The sequence below is a fragment of the Adiantum capillus-veneris genome, chromosome 4 (genome assembly GCF_014529385.1).
Source record: "Adiantum capillus-veneris isolate H3 chromosome 4, ASM1452938v2, whole genome shotgun sequence".
NCBI classification, from domain to species: domain Eukaryota; kingdom Viridiplantae; phylum Streptophyta; class Polypodiopsida; order Polypodiales; family Pteridaceae; genus Adiantum; species Adiantum capillus-veneris.
In genome coordinates, this window is record NC_140934.1 from 12,115,126 (window position 1) to 12,140,601 (window position 25,476).

Sequence of the window (25,476 nt, forward strand, 5' to 3'; positions counted from 1 at the left end):
ACCACATGAAAGAGAGATGTTTCAATGGATTTCTCCTTCAGATTGCTGATACATATTTTCTATGCACTGCTGTGGCGATTTCAAACACCTTAAAGACACCTGAACCTATGCAAGAAGAGAATGGCAGCCATTCAAGGAACAAAAAGTTATCTGCCAGCTTTAACTGGGCAAGTTACCTACAGAAGTACTTTCTCTTAGAGAAGTGAAAGAGTACTTCAAAGATGTTCTTCTAGAAGATTGTTGATATGTTGTTGGTCACAAAATGTAGCATCGCCATCAAGAAGCAAGATTGGCAATCTGCTTGAGAGATGAAAAATATCCTTTTACCAGAAGCTTGGGACCAAAGAATTCAATGAAAATGGCTTCTTATTCAAGGGTATTTGATGACCATTATAGAAACTCATATATTAGAAACTGAAACCAAAATTAAATTTTCCAGTATAAATTTTGTTATAGGAAACGTCATTTAACTAGAAAGCCCTACCAAGGAATTAAGCAGACGATTTTGGTTCAACAGACAGTGCAGTAAAAAGAGACTTGAAAACGATGCTCAGCTTAGAAAATTCCCTCACCTCTGAACACCTCCCTATAATATCCATCGTGAACAAAGCTGGATTTTCAAAAACAATGTCCAAGAGACACAAAAGTAATTAGAGCAAGTATGGAGATGACGAGAGCGAGTGGTGAGGCATTAGTACCAAATGGTTGTCTAACATTTAACATTGTTCACAGAAGTGCACTAAGAGTAGTATTTTGTAGCATTAGTTTCCGTGCTACTTGTAGTTCTACTGACCAGCTTTGTTAAAAGACAAACCTTAGTAGTTCGCTGTGCTCATTCCTCGATGATGATGAGTGCAAAAGAAAGGAACACGGTAAACCAAGAGCAACCATATACTAGCTTGACGAGAAACCATGGAACTAGGGAACATCAGTGCACGACAACCCAAACTTTCTGACCCTCCAGCTAGTTTTGAAAACGGGGCACACTAAAAAAACAAGGAAATGTCATGGCTAGTGAGAAGGACATTTGAAACACGAGACTTAAATACAAAGCCGTTCCCAATATTTTGCTTTTCCAAGCCATAATTCTGTATAAGAAACAGTAGACTTGACTGATTTTGCCAAATCACATAAAACAACAGGCATAACTTATTTATGCAGAATGCATGCACGTCACCATCCTAGTACACAAACAAAAATAATATGGAAAAAACAGCTCCAGTTACTTAGGATGGTGCCTTGGTGTCACTCGCTGAAACAACGTTCGTAATCATCAACACCCTTTGGGTCATATCTAGAAGTGAATAGCCTTGGAGTGTGTGGCCAACGCCGCTTCTTTGACTGCTTCACTTAGGGTTGGATGACCATGGCAAGTCCTAGCAATGTCTTCACTGGAAGCTCCATACTCGAGGGCAAGAACTGCCTCATGAATTAATTCGCCAGCATTTGGACCTACAATATGAACACCCAGAATTTTATCTGTTTCCTTCTCAGCGATAATCTTCACAAGGCCATCTGCATCATCTATTGTCCTGGCTCTGCTGTTGGCCATAAACGGGAATTTTCCAACAGAGTAACTGATACCAGATGCTTTCACTTGTTCTTCTGTTTTACCCACAGAAGCAACCTCTGGATGAGTATAAACAACGCCTGGGACAGTATCGTAGTTCACATGTCCAGCCTTTCCAGCAAGAAGCTCGACACAAGCAACCCCATCCTCCTCCGCTTTGTGAGCAAGCATGGGACCTGGAATACAATCTCCAATAGCATATATACCAGGTATGTTGGTTTGGAAATGGTGATCCACTTCCAATCTGCCAAATTTATCTATTTTCACCCCAACATCTTCCAGGCCTAGCCCTTTTGTGTAAGGTACCCTTCCAGCTGAAACAAGAACCACATCTGCCTCCAGTACGCTTTGTTCCCCTCCTGCAGAAGGCTCCAGCGTGAGTTTCACTCCAGAACCCGATGCATCCACTTTTACGACCTTGGTCTTCAATTTAAATTTCATTTTCTGCTTCTCTAAAGTTCTCTGAAAGTTGGTGCGAATCTCAGCATCTAGAGATGGTACAATGGTATCCGCAAACTCAACAACAGTAACTTCTGAGCCCAGCCTTCCCCACACTGAACCCATCTCCAACCCAATGTACCCAGCCCCAATCACAATCAGCTTCTTTGGTACTTCAGGGAGGCAAAGAGCTCCAGTTGATGACACAATCTTCTTTTCGTCGATTGTAATACCAGGTAAAGACTTTACTTCTGAACCAGTTGCAATGATAATATTCTTAGCTTTCAGTGTCTTTGTGCCCCCTTCCAAAAGATCTACTGAAACCTCACCTGGAGATGCAATCTTTCCACTCCCCTTCACGTATGTTACTTTATTCTTCTTAAAAAGGCCTTCAATTCCTTTTGTCAGACCAGTCACAGCCTTATCTTTTTGTGCCATCATAGCAGGAATATCAATTTCAACACTTCCAACTTTGACTCCATGATTCGGAAAAGCGTGCTTTGCTTCGTGAAACATGTGAGAAGAATGCAGCAGGGCCTTGTACCAGAACATCAACAGCCACAAGAAGTTTTTAAATACCAGAGAAATAACCAAAACTTCGCATTTGATTGTATAGATTATCACAACCATGCAAAGAGGCTCGTATTAGACAATCAATAACAAAAGAGAATCAGTTCAAGTACCAGAGAAATACACAAACAGAACTTTTCAGTTGATTGTCTATGTATCTTCACAAAGCGAGAAAAGTCTGAACTTACTAAGGGACTAAAACAAGACATACAAAAGCCTATGAAAGGAAAAGAAAAATGAAGGAAAACTAGATTTGTGTTTATTTTACACGTTAAGATTGTCATGAAAAACAAAACTTATATAAAAACAGATATAAGACGCTGCTGGACCATCATCCCATCTAGTACAATCAATGTGAGTACCTCTCATAGCTAATACGCCCCTCTGAATCTGTCACATATGCATTCCAAATAAGAGGCTACCTTGCTACCTCCTCCACCCAAGAGGGGTTTCAAATTAAAACAAGGTGCAGATCCTTCCACATCCTTAACAAACAGCACATGAAGGGTGACAAATGAGACGTATCGAATTGAGCATCTGTAACGATGAATCTGATGGTTGGACGCCAAGCTCCGGTACTATCCATAGATCTAAACCGAGGAGAGGCACATGAAAAAGCATGGTACAAAAATTGTTTCCAAGGCTCAGCCCCTGGAAACAATCCACATACTATGAGCTTGGCAAGCAATGCCTTGCTCTGTATCTCGGAAGCGCAATGAACGTGGGGCCAAGCGTCAATAGATCCATCTAAGTCACCCCCCCGAAAGTTACATACTAGGCGCCACAAACGAGCCATGATGCCAAATTGAAGAGTCATGCAGGATGTAGTGAACCAACCTGTCACAAGAAGAACCTCATCCACTGCAAGGAAGACCAGTGGCAAAGTTTCCTCTTGATAGATGCTCAAACTGCTGCTCAATTGACACATCAATGCCAATATGGAAACCCAAATATCTGAAGTCTGTCCTCTAGGTGGCGGTTGGCCAAGTGGAATTGTCATGTACACCCCACTAGCAGTCCTCATCAACTCCTACAAGAAAACCAAAGAAATGTGCCAACTGATGACAGCACCACTGGCCAAGCAAAAGGTAGCAAGAGCATCCCGTAGACTGTCCAAAGTGTGTGTGTCATATTGTACAAAGAGTATAGTGTTATCTGCATACTCCTAATAAACAAATCTGGTGAGCCGTCCGACAAAGCAAGACCTCGCAATTGTGGTGTCCAGTGGCACAAGAAGAGTGACATGGCCTCGGCAAAAAACAAAAAGAAGTAGGCTGCCAAGGACATACCTGCCAGACTGAACGAGAGAGAGAAAATCTCCGTCCAACGTGGCCTCTAATCATGACAGCGCAAGAGGCAGTATGATATAAGGCAGCTACACCTCTGATCCACTGAAAGGGGAAACCCATCCTCTGAATAGTGCCCTCTAGGAACCCAATCCACTCCATCATAAGCCTTTTCAAAATCAAAAAGCACGAAAGCTATTGGCTGTCCTGACTGATGGGCCTCCGACTGAACTGCCTCATAGAAAGTGAAGATGTCTAAAATGCATCAGGTCAGGTGCAAAAGGCCGTAGACGCATACTGATCATGCAAGCAAAGATCTTATACACGGAAGACATGAGAGTAATCAGCCTCTACTGTCGTGCATCTCCACGTTTCGGTATATGAGTAATGAGGCCCGAACACATTAGTGGCATCTCACCTGTGTCAAAAATGTGTTGTAAGCTAGAAAGCATGACAAGACTGAGTACATCCCAATCCTGCAAGAAGAACTACCGAGTCAACTCATCCTCTCCAAGACAAAATACACCATCAAGACCAACCATTGCATCACACATCTCCTACAAAGTGAAGGGGGCTAGTAAACTATGACACATAACCTCAACAACCACAGGCTGAACATGAGACCAAACCTCCTCTATGGCATGCAAAATATCATCAATCAGTTGATCTACAGTAAACACACATCATCAGTTTGTGACAAAAGGAATCTATCCCAAGTCATCTCTCTCACATGGTGCAACAAATGGCAAAGAAGGACAATGAACTGCACCCCAATCCTCATAAGTCTCTACATTGTTGAAGTAACCTCCAACAGTCCACATATCCATAATATGCAATACATCCACTATCACAAACTCATGACGTGGCATGTCCTAACTTGCGGAATCTGGCCAAGTGGCCCAAAGGGGGTTAGGGTTAAAAACCTAATCCTACCAACTTACCAAAACTTGGCCAAAGGGCTTAAACCCTTAAAAATAAAGCTGAGGACCCAACTTGAATAATTGCCAGGTCAGGCAAGGCTTTATAAAAACCCCACAACTTGCATAAATATCACTTCTTAATAATGTGAAAATTATTGGATAAGAGGTGCTTTGTATACTCATGTAAAATTAATGGGCGAGTCTATCTCACTTTTATCGGCTTCGACCGTTCCAAAATTACTGAATTCCAGTCTCTTTGTTTACTTGATCTATTTGAATGAAAATTAATAAAAATAAGAACTCTAATCTTTACGGTTTGGAAAAAGAACAACAATAATTTTTGCAAGCTCAAGTCGATTGTTTCTCTCAAGGTTTGCTTGGAGAGCTACCTTGTCACAAGACAGGCACCACGTGCCAATAGAAAAGAAAAGACTGAACAGACTTTTAACACTTCAATAACAACTGAACTCAAAGAGAGAGACGACACGCGACACGGAGTGGCGGAATTCCACCCCAGAGAGTATTGGCCCCAAACCTTGGCGCCCCTTTCGGTATTTCTTTATATTGCATCAACACAGTACAAGCCGGTACTCCATACTCTGCACCTTCTCCAAGAAGCATGCCAGAGAATGAGCCCTAACCTCATATTTAAAGGCCCTTTGGCCTAAAAAGCAATTTCAGTGAAAAGCCTTCAAAACTCAAAAGCATCTGGTCCAAAAGCAATGCCAAAAAGTTGCCAACATAAATCACGGAAATCCGTACAACCTGCCACGTCATCAACCAACGCAAAACGCGAAAATCCGTATAGCCTGCCACGTCATCAATCAATGTAATTTTCGGAAAAAGCTGCCACGTCATCAATTCCACGCAAATTTCTTTAGTGTGTGTGTGTGGGTCCTGCTTTATTTTAATCCTTTATGTCACTTGGGGCCCCATCGGACGGGGTCCCCATAAGTTGGTAGGACTTCTTCTGTTACTTGCTCTTCTTAGGGTTTAGGCCCCTCGGCCGGCATCTGTAAGTTGGCTCCATTCTTTAAGCTTTGACACGTCAGCAGTTTGTGACATCTCTCCTTCTTGAAAGAGAGTAATCGTCCGTGATTACAGCATATCTACAAAACAACTCAAGTTAGCTCAAAAATTTCCGAGGGTCATTCCGAGGGACAATCAGTTTGCTCTTTTTTGTTAAGGAGTTAGCTTCTCCTTTCTGCTCTCTTGATCAAGGAGTTAGCTTCTCCTTTCGGCTGTTTTGATCAAGGAGTTAGCTTCTCCTTTCGTCCAGATCAGAACTCTTGATATTCTGGCGTAGTAAAATTAGCCATCACACCCAGACCGTACTGATCTTCCACAGGCGTCTTGATGCACTAAAATTACATACCCAGGCAATCTCATCCAATTAGGAATATTCAATAATTGGCACATCACAATGCAACACAAATGCTTACATATGCATGTTACAAGACACAACAAACAGCGCCGTTGAGCACTCCCTCGAGACAAATGGTCTACGGTATGAAGCTACTCAACGACTACCTCGTCACTCCCCCCGCAAATAACCTAAAAAGGTCCTGGCCATGAGCTCAGAGGACTGTACAACCAAACGCTCCCCAGACCGCAGCCTGCGTCACTTGGAGATTCAAGCATATAACCAAATGCTCCCCAGGCATCAGCCTGCGTCGTTCGGAGGTTTTCTAGCATACAACGAAACGCTCCTTAGGCATCGGCCTGCGTCGTTCCGAGGTTTTCAAACAATACCAAAACAGTATTTCTCACTTCTCCACCCGGAGTAAAATCACAAATCATTGAAACCAGTATTTAAAACCAGAGTCAAACAATTCAAATCGGCACCAAGACAGGTTTAAAACAGATCGCATCCATTTCAAACAAATTCCAAACAGGATCACCAAACAAGTTCTCAAACAGATTCTCAGACAAATTTCAAACTTAAAAAGCAATCTCGACATCAAACGAGCTCGAAAAGCCGACTGACTTTCCATCCTAAAACCTGCACCAAAAATTAGGGTTAGGTTCATCCCATAGGGTCGTAGCCGAGCACAGCATGGTCCATCAGCTCTTGGACAAACAGTGTTTCTTTGGCAACGATGGTAGTTCCAAGATAGCAATTGCAGTGGACCTCCAAGGTCATCTGCTCGTGAAGAGACATCTACTGATGTCGAGAAAATTTCAAGTTATAATCTACTAGGGTTTTCATGGCAAGCATTTCAGGAAGCCCCACTCTACCAGAAGTAGCATTCCGAAAGAAGATATCAGAAACTTTATAACTTCAGGCAATTTTTTTTTTTACTTGAAAGCTTGCCAAGTCCTTGGAAGTGTGCAGCTTGGTAGCTATAGGCATCTGCGTGGCACTGTCTCTGAGAAAAACAGCAGCTCGAAACAAATCTTGGATCCTTCTCTTGCAAGTGATCTTAATGGCTTATGCCCTGTAAGACATGAGCGGTGAAGATAGCAGCGCGCCCGATGCGCGATGAAGTAAGGGTGGGAGTGGCTACTAAGTCCAGGTTGGAGGGCAAAGATACCTCAAATAAAATTCCAATAACTCTGTCTGCTCTTTTGTAGGACCGGTATGCTTTCAGAAAAGCACATGCCTGATGCTCTGAAACCACTGTCACAAGACGAGCACCACGTGCCAATAGAAAAGAAAAGACTGAACAAACTTTTAACACTTCAATAACAACTCAACTGAAAGAGAGAGACGACACGCGACACGGATTGGCGGAATTCGTGGCGGAATTCGACCCCAGAGAGTATTGGCCCCAAACCTTGGCGTCCCTTTCGGTATTTCTTTATATTGCATAAACACAGTACAAGCCGGTACTCCAGACTCTGCACCTTCTCCAGGAAGCATGCCAGAGAATGAGCCCTAGCCTCATATTTAAAGGCCCTTGGCCTAAAAAGCAATTACAGTAAAAGGCCTTCAAAACTCAAAAACATTTGGTCCAAAAGTAATGCCAAAAAGCTACCAGTGTAAATCACAAAAATCCGTACAGCCTGCCACGTCATCAGCCAACGCAAAAGGCGGAAATCCGTACAACCTGCCACGTCATCAATCAGCGTAATTTTTTAAAAAAAGTTGCCACGTCATCATTTCCACGCAATTTCCTTTCGTGTGTGTGTGGGTCCTGCTTTATTTTAATCCTTTATGTCACTTGGGGCCCCATCCGACGGGGTCCCCATAAGTTGGTAGGACTTCTTCTGTTACTTGCTCTTCTTAGGGTTTAGGCCCCTCGGCCGGCATCTGTAAGTTGGTCCATTCTTTAGGCTTTGACATGTCAATAGTTTGTCACATACCTCCTCAAAGACTTAAAGATCACATGATTGATATGATACCTTGCAGTTCGCCACCAAATCGGCCACCTTACAGAGCGAGCAAAGCCTAGAACGAGGAAATCATAAACCAAGTGAAAGAACTTCTAGAAAAGAGTCTAATCCAACCAAGTACATCACCTTATTATTCACCGATGCTTCGAGGGTTGAAAGATGGATCACAGAGAATGTGCATCGACTATAGAGCTCTCAATAAAATCACCAGCAAGAACAGGTTTCCAATACTTGTTGGGATTATGGCCATTGGCCTAAACATCTCAAATACTATGGGCATGACCTCTTGTACAGTCAGCAGTCTAATCACCCTATGAGCATGTGAGGGCACATGACCTAGCACACATAGCATGGTGAGTTACAAACGAGTCCAAAACGGTATCCTAGTCATCCTAGCTTTCCACATTCTATGGAGCCACTCTTGCCCCTTGACCGTTGGGAAGAATACCTATGCGACCCTTGAGATGTGCACCTAGCCATATGGTGCTGCTATTCAAGTAGCCACTCATTCCCGAGTGTTGTTAGTTCATTTATAGTCAGTTATCATTTCGTGTCTACATTCTCTCTCTCTTACATTGAGTTAAGTAGTGTACTTATCAATTATGTTAACATGAATACTAGATTTTGGGCACATTCATTGCGAGCCACTACCCTCGTCTATGAGAGGAACACACGATTAGTAGCAATTAGGAAATTAGTGTGTGTGTGTGTGTAGGCTATTGCATTTGCATCTAGGTTGCCTCTTTTTTGTCGATTTTGAGCGATTTGCATCTTCAATTGATTTTTTCCGACTTTCTTTTCACCATGCTTTGTTCACCTCCTTTTGAAGCCCTCCTCACAAGCTCTCCACAGAGCCTTCAAGCCCTGCATTCTGAGCTCGGAAGCCCCGTAAACTCCATCCCCCACTTTTAATAAAAAAAGGTGTGAGAGTTTTATGTGTGTAGGAACTCTTGGTAGAGCCGAAATAATAATTATTTGAGAGCCTTCCCCATCATGTGGCGGGCTTTGGCCACTTGGCTAGAATACCCGTTCTAGGGTGTTGACTGTGGGGAGGGTGGTGAGTTCAAACTCTAGTTTTAGAATTAGCCCACCATACATGGATTTAAAGGGAAGCCTTAAGTGGATCTTTGTCATAAGCTTGGACACTACACGAGAGAATCGCTTAAAATATTTCACAACTTTAAAATCACAATTCAATCGGGTCGACACAGCTCGGGGTAATTTCATGCCCAAACTTTTCGTATTTCTTTTATATTAATGCTTGAGCAAAGTACAACTCTCGAGGGGCCTCTGCTCTCAGACTCTATGTCCAAATGCTCTGAAGAGTGAGGCCCCTTGGGCTTATTTATTCTTACAAGGGATGCCCCAAAAGCTTCTAACTCAAAAGCAATTGGTTCCAAAATCGCCAATAGAAAAGAACAAACTTTTAGCGCTTCAATAACAACTGAACTGAAAGAGAGAGAGCGTACGTAGCATGGAGTGGCGGAATTCCACCCTAGAGAGTACTGGCCCCAAACCTTGGCGCCCCTTTCGGTATTTCTTTATATTACTTGAACTCGGTACAATGTCGGTACTCACGCACTGCACCTTCACCCAGAAGTGTGTCAGAGAATGAGCCCTTGCACATATTTAAAGGCCCTTGGCCTTGAAAAGCAGTTACATGAAAAGCATTCAAACTCAAAAGCATCTGGTTCTAAAAGCGGATGGCCAAAAGCAGTCAGAGCAATTTGCGGAAATCCGTACAAGCTACTACCCACGTCATCAATCAGCGCAAAATCCAAGTTCGGTATAGCTTGCCACGTCAGTAGTCAACGCAAAATTCGGGTTCCGTACAACCTTCAACCACGTCAGCATTCGTAAAGTTTGTCTGTACGGTCCGCCCTTGGATGGTCATGCCACGCCATCTGTTTGTGACAATCTCGAATGAGGAGGCGGGTTTGTTAGCTTGCTTACACGCACCGCAAACCCTTTTTTCTTAAGGTTGTCGCTCAAACTTAAGCTTTTGCTTAAACTCGTCTTTGAAGCCATTTCGGCTCCGCAAAAGGGCAATTGTAAGGTACAGCGGAAGTGAATGTTGAACTTTGCTCAAGATGAGTGCTCCGAACTGTGCTCAAGGATTCCTTTTGCTTACGGAAGGGAGAGCCTTCCGTTCCTTTAGTGACAGAGTGCAATGATCACAAACAAAGTGAATGACACTGTGAATGAAGGTGGTGAATTTGGTACAATGGTCTAGATGCAATGGACTTGCCGACGACATCGACAACAATGATGACGACGACGACGACGACGAGGACGGGCCGAAATCTGAAAAACGCTAGGGCTGAAATCTGCAAATCTGCTAACTGCTGAATTTTGACACACAGTCGGTGAGGACAGCGATGGCGACGATGATGCGCTGAAAACGTAGATGCTGAAATCTGTGGACAGCGGGCTGAATCTGAAAACGCTGGCTGATCTGACGGTACAAAGAGGATCTACCGCGGGTAGGTGAGATCTGCGAGGCTAGGGGCAGATTCTGCGGTGTCTAAGTGCTGAAAACTGAAAATGCTTATGCAATTGGCTGATCTGACACCAGAAAATTGCAAAACGTTAGGCAATCTGCAAGATGCAAAAACGCTAGGCCTGATCTGCAACGTGCTGGCGTCAAGTGCTGGGATCTGGAAACGTTGGCTGATCCAGGAAGTCCAAAGACACCAGGCTTGTCTTGTGGCTGAAAACGCTAAGTCTCCTCCCGGTCTTGCTGAGAAGATGCACTGCAAGTCATTGGAACTTTTGCTGCCTCTTCTACCAGAAAGTGCTAGTGCTAGGTTACTTTTATAGATGCTTAGCAAAATTGTCCTACCCAGGTTTCCAACAAAAGTCACTTATCAAATAATAAGTGAAAAATGGATAAATAGAGAAAATGGGTTTTGTGCACTGTAAAATGCTCATGATAGGTACTCACTGTAATGTTGATAATCATGTTGTGTGCAACCACAGGATATGCAACTACTCTAAGTGCCTGGACATGCACGGCCTGCGCACAGGCGCACAAAGGTGCCAGAACACTTCCTAAGCTTTCCTGAACCCTAGACCTGAGATAGCTTTTCCACATGCACATAGGGTTAGAAGTGCACATGACAACGGTCCCGCGTTAGATGTGCACGTGACAGCATCCCGCGTGATTGGGACAGTGTTAATGCAAGATGGTCGGGTAGCAGCTTATGAAAGCAGAATCTTGCAAGGGCCAAAAAAGACTATGCAAACCTATGAGAAAGAGCTACTCACCGTGATTCATGCGCTTTCAAGTTGGAAACACTACCTACTAGGTGTTGATTTTGTTGTCCCGATACTTCTTGACACAGTCAAGTTAAAAGCATATGCGATGGGCAAACATTTTGTCTATGTTCCACTTTCAGATTGTGCATGTGGAAGGCAAGAAGAATGTTGTCGCTGATGCATTATCAAGAAAGCCACAAATTTCACTTGTGTCAATTCCTTAACATCATGAGCTTGATGATATGAAGGAACACTATACTAGTAATGAAGATTTTGCAAGAATCTTTGAAGAGTTGCAAGATGGACAACCGCATGAGCATTATCTCCTCGGGGACGGTTTCATGATGATGCATGGCAAATTATGTGTCAGTAGGCCATTGTGACATAAAGTTATGGTAGAAAGTCATGTCCCACCGTATGCAAGGCATCATGGCATAGATGCGACAGTGAAAGCGGTCGAGACATTCTTTTATTGGCCTACTTTGAGCAGAGATGTGGATGCTTTTGTGCGAGCATGCATGATTTGCCAAAGGGTCAAGTTTGACAGGCAAAAGGCACCAAGGTTGTTACAACCACTGCTTATTCCAGATAAGCCATGAAAAAGTATAGCTATAGATGTTATCTTTGTTCTTCCAAGAACGCTGACAGGGAATGATGGTATGTGGACCTTTATTTGCAGGTTCAACAAACAAGCTCATTTTATCCCTAACACGAATAATATAAAATCGGCACGATTGTTTATGTATAATGTGTCATGCCACAATCTATTGTCAGTGATCGTGATCCTCGTATGACGAGCCTGTTTTGGAGAGGCTTGTTTACTACGCTCACTTGTCAATAAGTGAGTTTTGGGTTTTCCCACTTTTATTATAAGTGACTTCAAGAAAATGTGTCCAGGTTCATATTGGTTCAATATGAACCTGGACAAAGTATAAAAATGTATAAAAAGGGGTTATTTAGGCCTTTAACCCAACAACCTCCCACTTAAAGGCATAAATGATGCCTTTAAGTTAACCAACTCCCATCAGCTGTATGCAATGCTCATGTTGAGCCTTAGAAAGACTCTTGGTGAGAACATCTGTAAGGTTATCTTGTGTATGGATCTTAGTCAAGGTGACTACACCATCCTCCAATACCTGTCGTATGAAGTGGTACCGCACATCTATGTGTTTGGTACGCGCATGAAACATGGCATTTTTGGCTAAATAGACAACACTCTAGCTATCACAACCCAACAAGGCTGTATGAGCAGGCATGCCAAGTTCTTTTGCAAGTCTGCCCAACCAAATGGCCTCTTTTAAAGCCTTTGTGGCTGAAATATATTCAGCCTCAGTAGTACTGAATGGCACAATTTTCTGCAACCTAGAACACCAAGAGACTGCACCACCAGCAATGGCAAATACATATCCACTGGTAGATTTCCTTGTATCCATGTCACCTGCCATGTCTGCATCACAATTCCCCTGCAACTTTAAGTCACTTTTGCCATAACAGATACACTTTGATTGTGTACCTTTCAAATATCTCAGAATGCATTTGACAGCTTCCCAATGTGCTTTGCCAGGATTCGACATGTATCGACTAACAACTCCCATTGCATAAGCAATGTCGGGACGAGTGGCAACCATAGCATACATAAGAGAAGCACAAGCTGATGCATAGGGGATTCCCTTCATTGCTTTCAATGCCACCTCATGCTTTGGGCAATCTGCTTTGCTAAGCTTAGTGTACGGAGGTAAAGGTACCCCAAGAGACTTAGCATTAGCCATATTAAATCTGTCAAGTACTTTTGCAATGTACCTTTCTTGAGATAAAAACAACAATCTCAACTTTCTATCTCTTTTAATACGCATGCCCAAAATATGCTCTGCATCACCCAAATCCTTCATAGCAAATGCTAAATTTAGCTTACGTTTCAGAGCATCAAGACTAGTCTTCTAGTTTCCGACAAGCAGCATGTCATCAACATAGAGAACAAGTACGATGGGACTACCATCTTCATCCCTTTTCGTATACAAACAATGATCTGCATGGCTGCGTTTAAAGCCTTGAGACAGCATATAAGTGTCAAACTTCTTATACCACTGTCATGATGATTGTCTCAAACCATACAGAGCCCTTTTCAATTTGCATACAAGTTCCTCGCGTGTAGGAACTACAAAACCTTCAGGCTATTTCATGTATATGTCCTCTTCAATGTCACCATGCAAAAACGTTGTCTTTACATCCATTTGATTCAATTCCAAATCAAGCACCGCACGAGAACAAAAAGAACAAGTAAAGTTGTAAGCTTTACAACACGAGAAAAAATTTCTTGAAAATCAATTCCTTCTTTCTGTGCATATCCTTTTGCAACCAATCTTGCCTTGTGCTTGGGTTTTTCATCCACTATCTTAATCTTGTATACCCATTTGTTAGGAAGAGCCTTTTCTCCCTTTAGGCAATGGCACAAGATCCCAAGTATTATTTGCATACAAAGATTTCATTTCCTGTTGCATCGCAAGCTCCCACTTACTGCTTGACTCACATGATTTGGCCTCTTTATATGTAAGAGGTTCACCCTCATCTGTCAACATTACATGATCCAAAGAGGGGTTAAAACTCTACGTTTCCTGTTGCATCGCAAGCTCCCACTTACTGCTTGACTCACATGATTTGGTCTCTTTATATGTAAGAGGTTCACCCTCATCTGTCAACATTACATGATCCAAAGAGGGGTTAAAACTCTACGTTTGCCTTCTCAAACAAGTTGACCGGCGTACCCAATTATCTGCATTCTTAGGCAACGGTTCTACATCATAACGCAACTCATTTTCAGCTCTATCATGCTGCTGAAAATCATTTTCAGCCAATTCAGGTGGCTGTCCATCCTCTTTAGGAGCATCAAAATCATGTCCTACCTCTTCTGGCTCAAGGTTAACCGGCTGATTATCAATTTCAGCTTGCGGTAATGCATCATGAGGCTCTTTTTCAACATCAATGGGTGGCACGAAAGGCTGAAATCTGACTGTTTTCTTGTCAGCATCAAATTTTGTAGCATTCTTAAGCAATTTTGCCTCATTAAACACTACATCTCGGCTGCGTATTACCTTTCTAAACTGTGGTAACCACAATCTATAGCTCATTTCACCTTCTTCCCCATAACCTAGGAAGACTCATTTAATGGACTTTATATCGAGCTTTGTTCTCAAGTCATTGCGTACATGAACAAAAGCTTTGCAGCCAAATACTCTCAAATGATCATAAGAGGCAGGTTTGCCAAACCAAACCTCCTCTGGAATGTCATTTTTCAGTGTACTATTAGGAGAGCGATTGCAAATATGAACTGCAGTTTTCAATGCCTCCCCCCAAATCTCTTGGGAAAGATTAGCGGTGGACAACATGCAACACACTCTCTGGCATAAAGTACGATTATACCTCTCAGCCACACCATTAGAAGACGGATTATAAGGGGCTGTCAACTCCCTTTTAATCCCATTTTCACACAGAAACGCTGAAATTCAGCGGATACACACTCTCCTCCATTATCAGATCTGAGACATTTAAGCTTAGTACTCTTTTGCGTAGTGACAAAAGCATGAAACTTCTTAAAAGCATTAAAAGTCTCACTCTTACTTTTCAACAATTGTACCCATCCTTTCCTAGTATAGTCATCAATGAATGTAACAAAATACAATGCACCACCAAAAGACTTAACGAGCATAGTACATACATCGGAGTGAATAAGATCAAGAGGATTAGATTTGCAAGAGACACCAAAGTAATAAGAAGATTTCTTTTGCTTTCCATAAAGACAATCGTTACAAAAATCCAAGTTTTTGCCTTTTACATCAACCCTCTTCAGAGAGGAAAGCACATCAATACCCTTTTGGCTCATATGACCAAGTCTCTTATGCCACAATTCCGTGTGTGAAGCAACTTCAGCAACAGCAAGAAACTTGCCAGGCAAAGCTTTACATCGAAGATAGTACAAAGTACCTCTTTTAGACCCTTCTGCAACAAGCATAGAGCCCTTAAGCAACTTCCATGAATCCCTAGCAAAGATGGTAGTATAACGATGTGCATCTAACTGGCCAACAAGATAGCAAACTTTTCTTAATTCCTGGTACAAACCTGACATCATTCAACACAAGCTCTTGACCATTACTAAGAGCCAAACGCATAGTACCCATTCCCTCAATATTGCAAGCAAAATTATCACCAAGGTACACCTTGCCATAATTGCCTCCAGTATATGTAGCAAAACATTCCAAAGATGGAGTCACATGGAATGAAGCACTAGAATCCACTATCCATGACTGGGATAGGCCATCATTAGCACTGAGTAATGCATCAATGACATCTTTTTCTTCGAGATAAGGATGTCTTCTGCATTAGCTATCACCAAATCTGAGGGGCATGAAGCCGCAACCAAGATTTCCTCAACGTCTGACAATTCCTCAATGACCACACTAGAGGATACATTTGCATTCTTAGCATCCCTGGAGGAATCACCTACTGATTTTTTCCCTTTCTTCTCATCTTTCTTCTTCTTATCATGCGTTTCCTTCTTTCTTTCCTGCTCTTTCTTGAAATACCTACAATCGGGTTTCTTGTGACCCTTTCTGCCACATTTATAACAAGTGACATCCTTATCCTTTGTCTTGCTCTTACTTCTATTTTGAGTCCTGTTGCTCGCATCACACTTTTGATTTCTACCTCTTGCATTGTAGGCAGAACTGCCACCTTCCCCACTAGACCTGTGTCTATTCTCTTCATTGAGAATAGACCCTCACACCGTCATACGTAAGGGTGGGACTGTTGCTCAAGGAGACAACCAAGGTTTCCCAAGTATCTGGCAATGTCATAAGCAAGAAAATAGCTTTCAGCTTATCATCGAATTGTTGAAGCCCGCTGTCCTGCAACTAACTCAACACACCTATAAAAGCACTCAAATGCTCAGAAGCTGACTTCGAGTCATCAAGCTGCATATTCACCAAAATTCGCATCAAATGCACCTGGTTCACAGGCGTGGTGTTTTCGTAATTGGACTTTAGCTTTTGCCATATTGCATAAGCAGAGTCCAAACGCTTGATGTCCGTCAAAATGTCATCATTGATAGCCATTTTGATGTAGGCCATAGCCTTCTTATTCAACTTGGCCCGCTCTTCGTAAGACAAACCCGGCGGCTTATTCTCTTCCAATGCATCTTCACAATCCTTTAAGAAAAGGATACCTTGTATGCGTTCTTGCTAGAGGCCGAAGCCTTGACCATCGAACCGTTTGATTTCCATCTAACTTTTAGTGTCAAATGCGGGAGAGGAAGAAGCCATTTTAATTCAACCACAAGTGTGTATACAAGAGAGATGCAATAGGCTGAAAATTTCAGCAAATAGGAGCAACCACAAGACTTTGCATACGATAGACCACAATTTCTTTACATGAAATTGTTCAAATCAGAAATTTCAGCTGAAAAGTGCAATTTCAAGCATCTCTACTCAGCTTTTCACTCAATTTGTCGCGACAAACATCAATACATGTGATCCCACAACTTTGGTACACCTGCATATTGCTGTTTTGACCTGTAAATGATCCGTTTTGACCTAAAAACAGCCTGTTTTGGGCTGTTTTGGTGACCTTTTCGACTTCGGAAGCAAGGGACTTCGCGGTGGAAGTGAAATTGATCGCGGGAGAGCAATTTTAACTCATTGTCCAGCAAACCGCGCAGGGCTGTTTTGAAACCCTAGGGCTCTGATACCAGTTGAAAGCGCGAAGCAGAAGGTACCGGAGGTGCGCGTCGCGATGTAGTGCACGATTGGGGCAAGAAGCAAGAGGCGGAGTGCAGTAGAGAGGAAGCACTAGGGATCGAAGCAGGCAGAGAGAGAGAGAGAGAGAGAGAGAGAGAGAGAGAGAGAGAGCTCACGTTTTTGGGAAAAACTCAATAAGTGAGTTTTGGGTTTTCCCACTTTTATTATAAGTGACTTTAAAAAAATGTGTCCAGGTTCAAAGTATAAAAACGTACAAAAAGGGGTTATTTACGCCTTTAACCCAGCATCACATGAGGATCAACCAAATGTTGAGAAACTTAAACTAGATCTTGGTTCTTGAGCAGATTTTGGCACGTAAGGAAAGAAAAGTTAAGGGATAAGTTGCACGACGCTATTTGGTAAAGTTCAAGAACTATCCACTTATGGATGCAAAGAGTGTGAACTGCTAGAGTCATCGAATGTATTGCAACTGTAGCTTGAGGCCTTTGGGTTACAACCTACGCATGCCCCAACTCAACGTGTTCAAACGAGGGGTAATGATGGAGCTAGCACATCATATGTACATACGGATTTAGTGCAATAGAAGCGTACATCGCTCAACAAGTGTCAAAGGTACATTGCTCACTTCTATGATAGATGGAAATAACAAAAGTATGAAGGTTTCACTAAGTCATTTGTATCTATGTTACATGACCTTAGTTGCGGATACATGTGATGATAAAAGCGTGCTAACCACACTTAATCAAATCATGTATATCTGGCATGCAATCGAGGACGTTTGCGACTTTAAGAGGGGGGTATGTCACGAGGCTGTGACCACCACTAACCTTAGTTGTTGGTTTCTTTTCCTTGATTTTTATTTAATTTTTGGGACCCTCTTTTTGAGGTCACAAATGGCCAGTGTGAAATGGCCGATGGCCGAGAGTTTCACCCGCATCAGTGAAGGTCAGGTCGCCACGAGTTGGTCGGGCCAATCGACACTGAAATCCAAGCAGTAAAAGGATGTCTAGGCTTAGTTCAAAGTCATTTAGGCCCAACACGACACTTTATAAGTTGGCGGATACTAGGAAATTAACTCAAAAGAGGCAAACTCGACACATGGTGGCACCAAAGTTCATCCGCAAGCCACCTCAGTTGGGGGCACCCAAATTTGAGAGAGGATGTCGATTTGGGTCTGGTTCTTCTTCATTAAGTGTGTGTGTGTGTGTGTGTGTGTGTGTGTGTGTGTGTGTGTGTGTGTGTGTGTGTGTGTGTGTGTGTGTGTGAGAGAGAGTGAGTAGTGGGTACAGGTTTCATCGCTTTAATGGAAAGCTTGTCTTCTCCCTTGTCTTATTTCACACGATGATTCCGCTCTTGTGCACCTTTCTCCCCTTTTGAATAAAGAATCGTGATGCCCAACTCAAGGGCTATTCATCTTTATGTACAATTGTGTGGGTTCATGCGCAAATTGCGATTGCCGAGGCAAGAGCCTCTTGCACACATACCGGATTAGTTAGTTGCTAATCCCCCACACAAGTTGCTTCAGAGAGATTTCACGCAAGAAATCTCATCCTATCTCGTGTCACATCCAACCCTGTGTGTCCGTGGACAAGCTACAGCATGACCAGGGTTTAGTTCAGTCAAGTTAGTCTAGAATAGGAAGTGATCTGGCACCTTTGTGAGTCTATTCGCAGACCGTGCATGTCCAGACACTTAGATTAGATACATATCCTCTGGTTGCACACAGCATGATCATCAGATTTCCATCAGAACCCATCAGGAGCATTTTTACAGTGCATAGACCTATTTTCCCTATTTTGGACATTTTTCACTTATTATTTTTAAGTGACTTTTGTTGGAAAGTAGCTAGGGCAAATTTACTAAGTTTGTATAAATAGAAACCTAGCGCTAGCACTTTCTAGCAGAAGAGGCAGCAGGAGCGCTCGCTCAAGAGACAACTTCTCAGCAGAACCCCCAGATGCCCTAGCATTTTTGCATCACAACAAAAGGCTAGCGGTTTTGGACCAGATCAGCCAGCGTTTTTGCTTTGACAACAGCCTGGCAAAAGCAAGAAGCAGCAGACTCCCCAACCTTAGCAAATTTCCACCGCAAGGACAAAGATCAGCCCTAGCGTTTTTGCATCTGCAAGGCACTTCAGCGTTTTAGCAGATCTTCGCGACGGAATCCCCACAAGCATCAGCGTTTTCAGTTTTCAGCAGTTAGCACCTGCAGTAGAATCCCCGAACCTCGCAGATCTCACCTTCCCGCAGCAGATCCTCACCGCACGGTCAGATCCCGCCAAGTTTGCAGTTTCAACCCAGAAAACACATTTTTCAGCATCTACGTTTTCAGCGCGTCGTCGTCGCATCGTCGCCATCGACATCCTCACCGACATAGAGTCAGAATTCAGCACATAAAGATTTGCAGATTTCAGCCCTTAGCATTTTCAGATTTCAGCCCGACTCATCGTCGTCAACATCATCAGCAAGTCCAAGCATTGTAGAGATTTGTGCTATCAATAGTAGACCGCTCTCACCATAGAGAGTGGGGCCTTCGGACGAGGTTTTGACAACATCTCTGGTGTCATATTCTCTTCTCTCTCTATCTCTCAGTCTCATGCACTTCCATTTACAATGTCCATTGCACCCTCTCACTAAAGGAACGGAAGGCTCTCCCTTCCGTAAGTAAAAGGAACCCTTGAGCACAATTCGGAGCACTCATCTTGAGCAAAGTTCAACATTCACTTCTGCTGCACCTTACACATCCGAAATAAAGGGCGAGTAGCCCTAGCGGTGCGGGGGCTCAAGGGCTTGCTGTGGATGCGACTAGCACGCAAAAGTTAAAACATGGCACGAAACACGAAAGTACAACCTGCTGTGTATTTTTGCAAGTTTAGGGTTTTGATCCCTAATAGTCCCGGAAGCTTCGGGGAAGCTAGGGGATCGCCGTACAGGAGTTTTGGTGCAATTTCGGGACCGAGAATAGAGAATTCAGCGTGCTGCAATCTCTCGCCAGATTTGGGAAAGTGCTCAAATGCACCGGGAGAGTCACCTTTTGCATGGGGATTTTGTCCGTGAAGCCTCTGATTGCAATTAAGCTGCCAAAATTGGGCTAGAGCATGCCATTTTCAGCCCAATAAGATGGGACAGCTCGTAGGAATTTACAGATTTTCTCCAAAGTCTAATTGAAAAAAGGAATACCGAAAGGGGCGCCAACCTTTGGGGCCAACACGGTGTCACTGTTTGCTTAGAAGCACTCTACATACCAAGCCGTGTTTTGTTTGAAGTGTTTAACTCAAATCACAGGTTTATTAATGAAATTCCTTTGTGTCGTTAGAGAGTCTATGGGCCAATTTCAAGGTTACATTTGCCAACGCCCCCAAGCGTTTTAACATGGCTCGCACTACCATAGACAGGCTAACTAGTGGGCATGTCACAAACTGTTGACGTGTCAAAGCCCTGAAGAATGGAGGCAACTTACAAATGCCGAACGAGGGGCCTAAACCCTAAGAAGAACAAGTAACAGAAGAAGAAGTCCTACCAACTTATGGGACCCCGTCCGATGGGGCCCAAGTGACATAAAGGATTAAAATAAAGCAGGACCCACACACACAAAAAGACTAGAGCAACAGCTGAGGACGTGGCAATTGTACGGAAACCCGGAAATTGCGATGACTGATGACGTGGCAGACTGTACGGATTTTTGTGTTTTGCGCTGACTACTGATGTAGTAAATTCATCTACCATACTCACTTCAGTGGCAACTTTTTGGTATTGCTTTTGGACCAAAAGCTTTTGAGTTTTGAAGGCCTTTAATGTAAACTGCTTTTGGGGCCTAGGGCCTTTAAATACGAGGCCATGGGCTCGTTCTTTGGCATGCTTCCTGGAGAAGGTGCAGAGTATGGAGTACCGGCTTGTACTGAGTTGATGCAATATAAAGAAATACCGAAAGGGGCGCCAAGGTTTGGGGCCAATACTCTTTGGGGTGGAATTCCGCCACTCCGTGTCGCGTGTTCTCTCTCTCTTTCAGTTCAATTGTTATTGAAGTGCTAAAAGTCTGTTTAGTCTGTTCTTTTCTATTAGCACGTGGTGCACGTCTTGTGACAATGGTATCAGAGCATCACGCATGTGCTTTTCTGAAAGCATATCGGTCCCACCAAAGAGCAGACAAAGCAAGATCGCACTTCGAAAGCTCATTGGAAATTTTTGGTCCGTGCTCCAATCGCGGACTTATTAGCGACTCCCACCCTTACTTCATCGCGCATCGGGCGCGCTCCTGTCTTCATCGCTCATGTCTTACAGGGCATAAGCCATTAAGATCACTTGCAAGAGAAGGATCCAAGATTTATTTCAAGTCATTGTTTTTCTCAAAAGCAGTGCTATGCACATGTTGATGTCTACAGCTACCAAGCCGCACACTCCAAGGACTTAGCAACCTTTCAAGAAAAATTTTGCTCGAAGTTATATGGTTTCTGACATCTTCCTGCGGAGTGCAACTTCTGGCAGAGTGGGGTATCATGAAATGCTTGCCATGGAAACCCTAGCAAATTATAACTTGAAATTTCTCGACATCTCCCAGTAAATGTCTCTTCACGAGCAGATGACCTTGGAGGTCCAGTGTGATTGCTGTTTTGGGACTACCATCGCCGCCAGAGGGACACTGTCTGTCCAAGAGCTGATGGACCATGCTGTGCTCGGCTACGACCCTATGGAATGAACCTAATCCTAATTTTTTTGGTGCAGGTTTCAGGATGGAAAGTCAGTCGACTTTTCGAGCTCAAGTGATGTCAAGATTGCTTTTAAAGTTTGAAATCTGTTTGAGAACTTGTTTGCTGATCAGGTTTGGAATTTGTTTGAAATGGATGGTATGTGTTTTGAACCTGTCTTGGTGCCGATTTGAACTGTTAGACTCTGGTTTTAATATTGGTTTCAATGATTGGTGATTTTACTCCCGGATGGAGTAGTAAGAAATAATGTTTGAGAATGCTTGTTCATACTCATGGCCCGGACCCTTGTGGTTATTTACGAGGGAAGTATTGTTGTTGTGACTCCTCGGCCGAACCTAGATGGTTATGCGGGAGGAGTATTAAGAAATCTAAGCAGTGGTTACTCTCATCACCTCCAAACGACGCAGGCTGCGGTCGGGGAGGGCGTTTGGTTGTTAAAGGCCTCTATATCTCCCGGCCCGGACCTTTTTAGGTTATGTGAGAGGAGTGATTGTCACAAGACGGGCACCACGTGGCAATACAAAAGAACAGACTGAATAGACTTTTAGCACTTCAATAACAACTGAACTGAGACACACACAGAGAGAGAGAGAGAGAGAGAGAGAGAGACGACACGCGACACGGAGTGGCGGTTCCACCCCAGAGAGTATTGGCCCCAAACCTTGGCGCCCCTTTCGGTATTTCTTTATATTGCATCAACACAATACAAGCTGGTACTCCAGACTCCGCACCTTCGCCATGAAGCATCCAAAGAATGAGCCCTAACCTCATATATAAAGGCCCTTGGCCTGAAAAGCAGTTACAGTGAAAAGCTTCAAAACTCAAAAGATTCTGGTCAAAAGCAATGCCAAAAAGCTGTCAGCGTAAATCACGGAAAACCGTACAGCCTGCCACGTCATCACCAGCACAAAAAGCGAGAATCCGTACAACTTGCCACGTGATCATGCCAGCGCAATTTCCGGAAATCTGCCGCAAGTCTCTTTTGTGTGTGTGTGTGTGAGAGTCCTGCTTTATTTTAATCCTTTATGTCACTTGGGGCCCCATCGGACGGGGTCCCCATAAGTTGGTAGAACTTCTTCTTCTGTTACTTGTTCTTCTTAGGGTTTAAGCCCTTCGGCCGGCATCTGTAAGTTGGTTTCCTTCTTTATGCTTTGACACGTCAGCAGTTTGTGACAGTGATGAGGGAGTCGTTGAATATCTCCCGGCCCGGACGTTGTTAGGTTATGCGGGAGGAGTGTTCATCAGTGCCTGTTGCTAAATTGGCTTTATCTGACATAAAAAATAATCTAAATGAATTATTGGATTTATAACTGAGAGGGTTTTCTCGCTTGGAACACCAAGGAAAAATAATTCTAAATGAATTATTGGAATCTTAAGTGAGGGTTTTTCTCACTTGAGACATCCGAGTACAGAGTATTCCTAGTGCGTTGTTCAAAGTAATGACAGGAGCGGGAGCACTGTGAACGGGAATATCTGTAAGGCCACCAAGAACGGGTACTTCTGATGCGTCACATCGGACAGGTGATAGGGAGCATCGGGAAGAAGCATCTTACCATCCGGGAACGGACATCTCTAATGCATCATAGGATGGGTGATATAGAGCATCATGAAGGAGATTGTACCGTAAGTTCAGTAGGAAAGGACTAGGTGATGGGTATTCGTGATGCGTCACAAGGTGGGTGACACGTGCATCAGAAAGGGAATATCCAGTCATGAGGAAATTTCGAACTGTGTTAGAATTGTGCACAAGGAAAAGCAAGCACTTGAATGAAGATGGGTTCAGAGGAAACTTTAAGAGAAAACAGATGCTTTCTAAGAAAGCAGAATTGCTTTTCGGAAAAGCAGATGCTTTCCCACGAGGAAGTCTATGTCTGCATTGCAACTGTGCATGTGATTGCATCCAGAGACGCCTGGCAAGTGCTGTGAAAGCATTATTTTTAACTTATAAGGTTTTATTGAGTTTTTGGACAGATTCAGACCATTTTTAAAGGTAACCGGCCATCCACTTAATAAGTGGGCAGCCATCTGATAAATAAGGCAACAGATCAGCTAGCGTTTTTTTCTCTTTCTTTTTCTGGCGGAACAGTGCACACACAAAAAAAAACAAAAAAAAAAACGGCCACGATCTCTACGCGAGTAACCAATGCTCTACTATTCGTGTCGTGGCCAGGAGCTAGAAAAGCATCACATGCCCTCACTCAAAGGAGAAGATCAGTTTTTGCAAGAAGAAGATGCTGCTGCAAATTTCATCAGCAAAGAAGACGTTGCTGGTGATGCCCATGGCTGCCCCAAGTGTACCAGATGTCGCCAAGACCCAGTTCGCGAGTTCCCTTGCAAAGAAGTGCCTACGAAGCGTGTTTCCATCGCAACAAGTTGCTGTTTTTCTCTGTTTTCAGCCCATAAACGTCGTAGACGGGGCTGATTTACGAGAAGGAACCCGAGAACACACCTCTTTTGTGTGTAGGATTGGAAGAGAGGATTTTCTATGTAGAGATCTCTTTTTTCCAAAAACGAGTTGCGTTTCGAGCGTCGAGACTTTGAAGGTAACGATTTTCATGTTATGATCTCTAAGTATTTGCTTGTAGGTGTACTTCCTCTTAGTGAGGGAGTAGGATCAGAGACAGCGCTCTAAGGAATTAGGGCCAAATCAGCCCAAGGGTTTCCTACCTGAGTTTGGGAAGTAGATCCACGGATCGGAGAGAGGTAGTCTCTCAAGTTGTGATCCGAAAGTTGGGATTCTCAAGTAAGGACTTCACGTTCGGGAAAGCAGAGTTGTTCTGCCGGAAGAGGACTCTGGAAACAAAGTGGGAAAAATAGAGTTGCAGGGATGCCATGCCCTGAGTCGGCAAGGTGAGATCCAGAGGCGAGAACCTTGATTCTCGAGGATTTGGAATAAGGAACGGAAGTTCCTTGGAATATGCTTTAGCCCTAGGAATCGGAAGCTGAGGCTTCCAGGAACCATCAAGTCTTATTCTAGCACGAACGTGGTAATACGTTCGGTTCAAGTGCTTGCACAGACTTCTCCTCAATAATAAAGATATTATTACGGGGGGGGGGGGGGGGACAATCCATCTTCTGGTCCCCAGTACTGTGTCGATCTTTTCTCTCTCTCTCTCTCTCTCTCTCTCTCTCTCTCTCTCTCTCTCTCTCTCTCTCTCTCTATATATATATATATATATATATATATATATATATATATACTCTGGCTTCAATATTAAGTGATAAATTTTATTTATCCGAGTATATTTTATATTGCTATGCGCTCCCGTTTGTGACAGCGCCTTTATGTTTCTATGTCTTTTAACATGCATATGTGAGCATTTGTGTTGCATTGTGATGTGCCAACCACTGAATATTCCTAATTGGATGAGATTGCATGGGTATGTAATTTTTAGTGCATCAAGACACCCGTGGAAGATCAGTGTGGTCTGGGTGTGATCGCTAATTTTACTACACCGGAATATCAAGAGTTCTGATCTGGATGAAAGGAGAAGCCAACTCCTTGATCAAAAGATCCGAAAGGAAAAGCTAACTCCCTTAACAAAAAGAGCAAACTGAATGTCTCTCGAAACGACCCTCGGAATTTTTATGAGCTAACTTGAGTTGTTTTGCAAATATGTTGTCCGCGATTACTCTCTTTCAAGAA

At 43.3% G+C, this 25,476-nt stretch overlaps 1 protein-coding gene across 1 annotated transcript in view; it reads right to left on the bottom strand.

Moving 5' to 3' along the window:
* Window positions 1-1,041: 1,041 nt before the first annotated feature.
* LOC147458713 (dihydrolipoyl dehydrogenase, mitochondrial-like) overlaps window positions 1,042-25,476 on the bottom strand; it is an 81,759-nt gene continuing 57,324 nt past the window's right edge. The window contains exon 2 of the mRNA XM_086510156.1: window positions 1,042-2,545. Coding sequence (XP_086366282.1) covers window positions 1,295-2,545 — 1,251 coding nt within the window. The 3' untranslated portion in view covers window positions 1,042-1,294. The remainder of the gene's footprint in view (window positions 2,546-25,476) is intronic.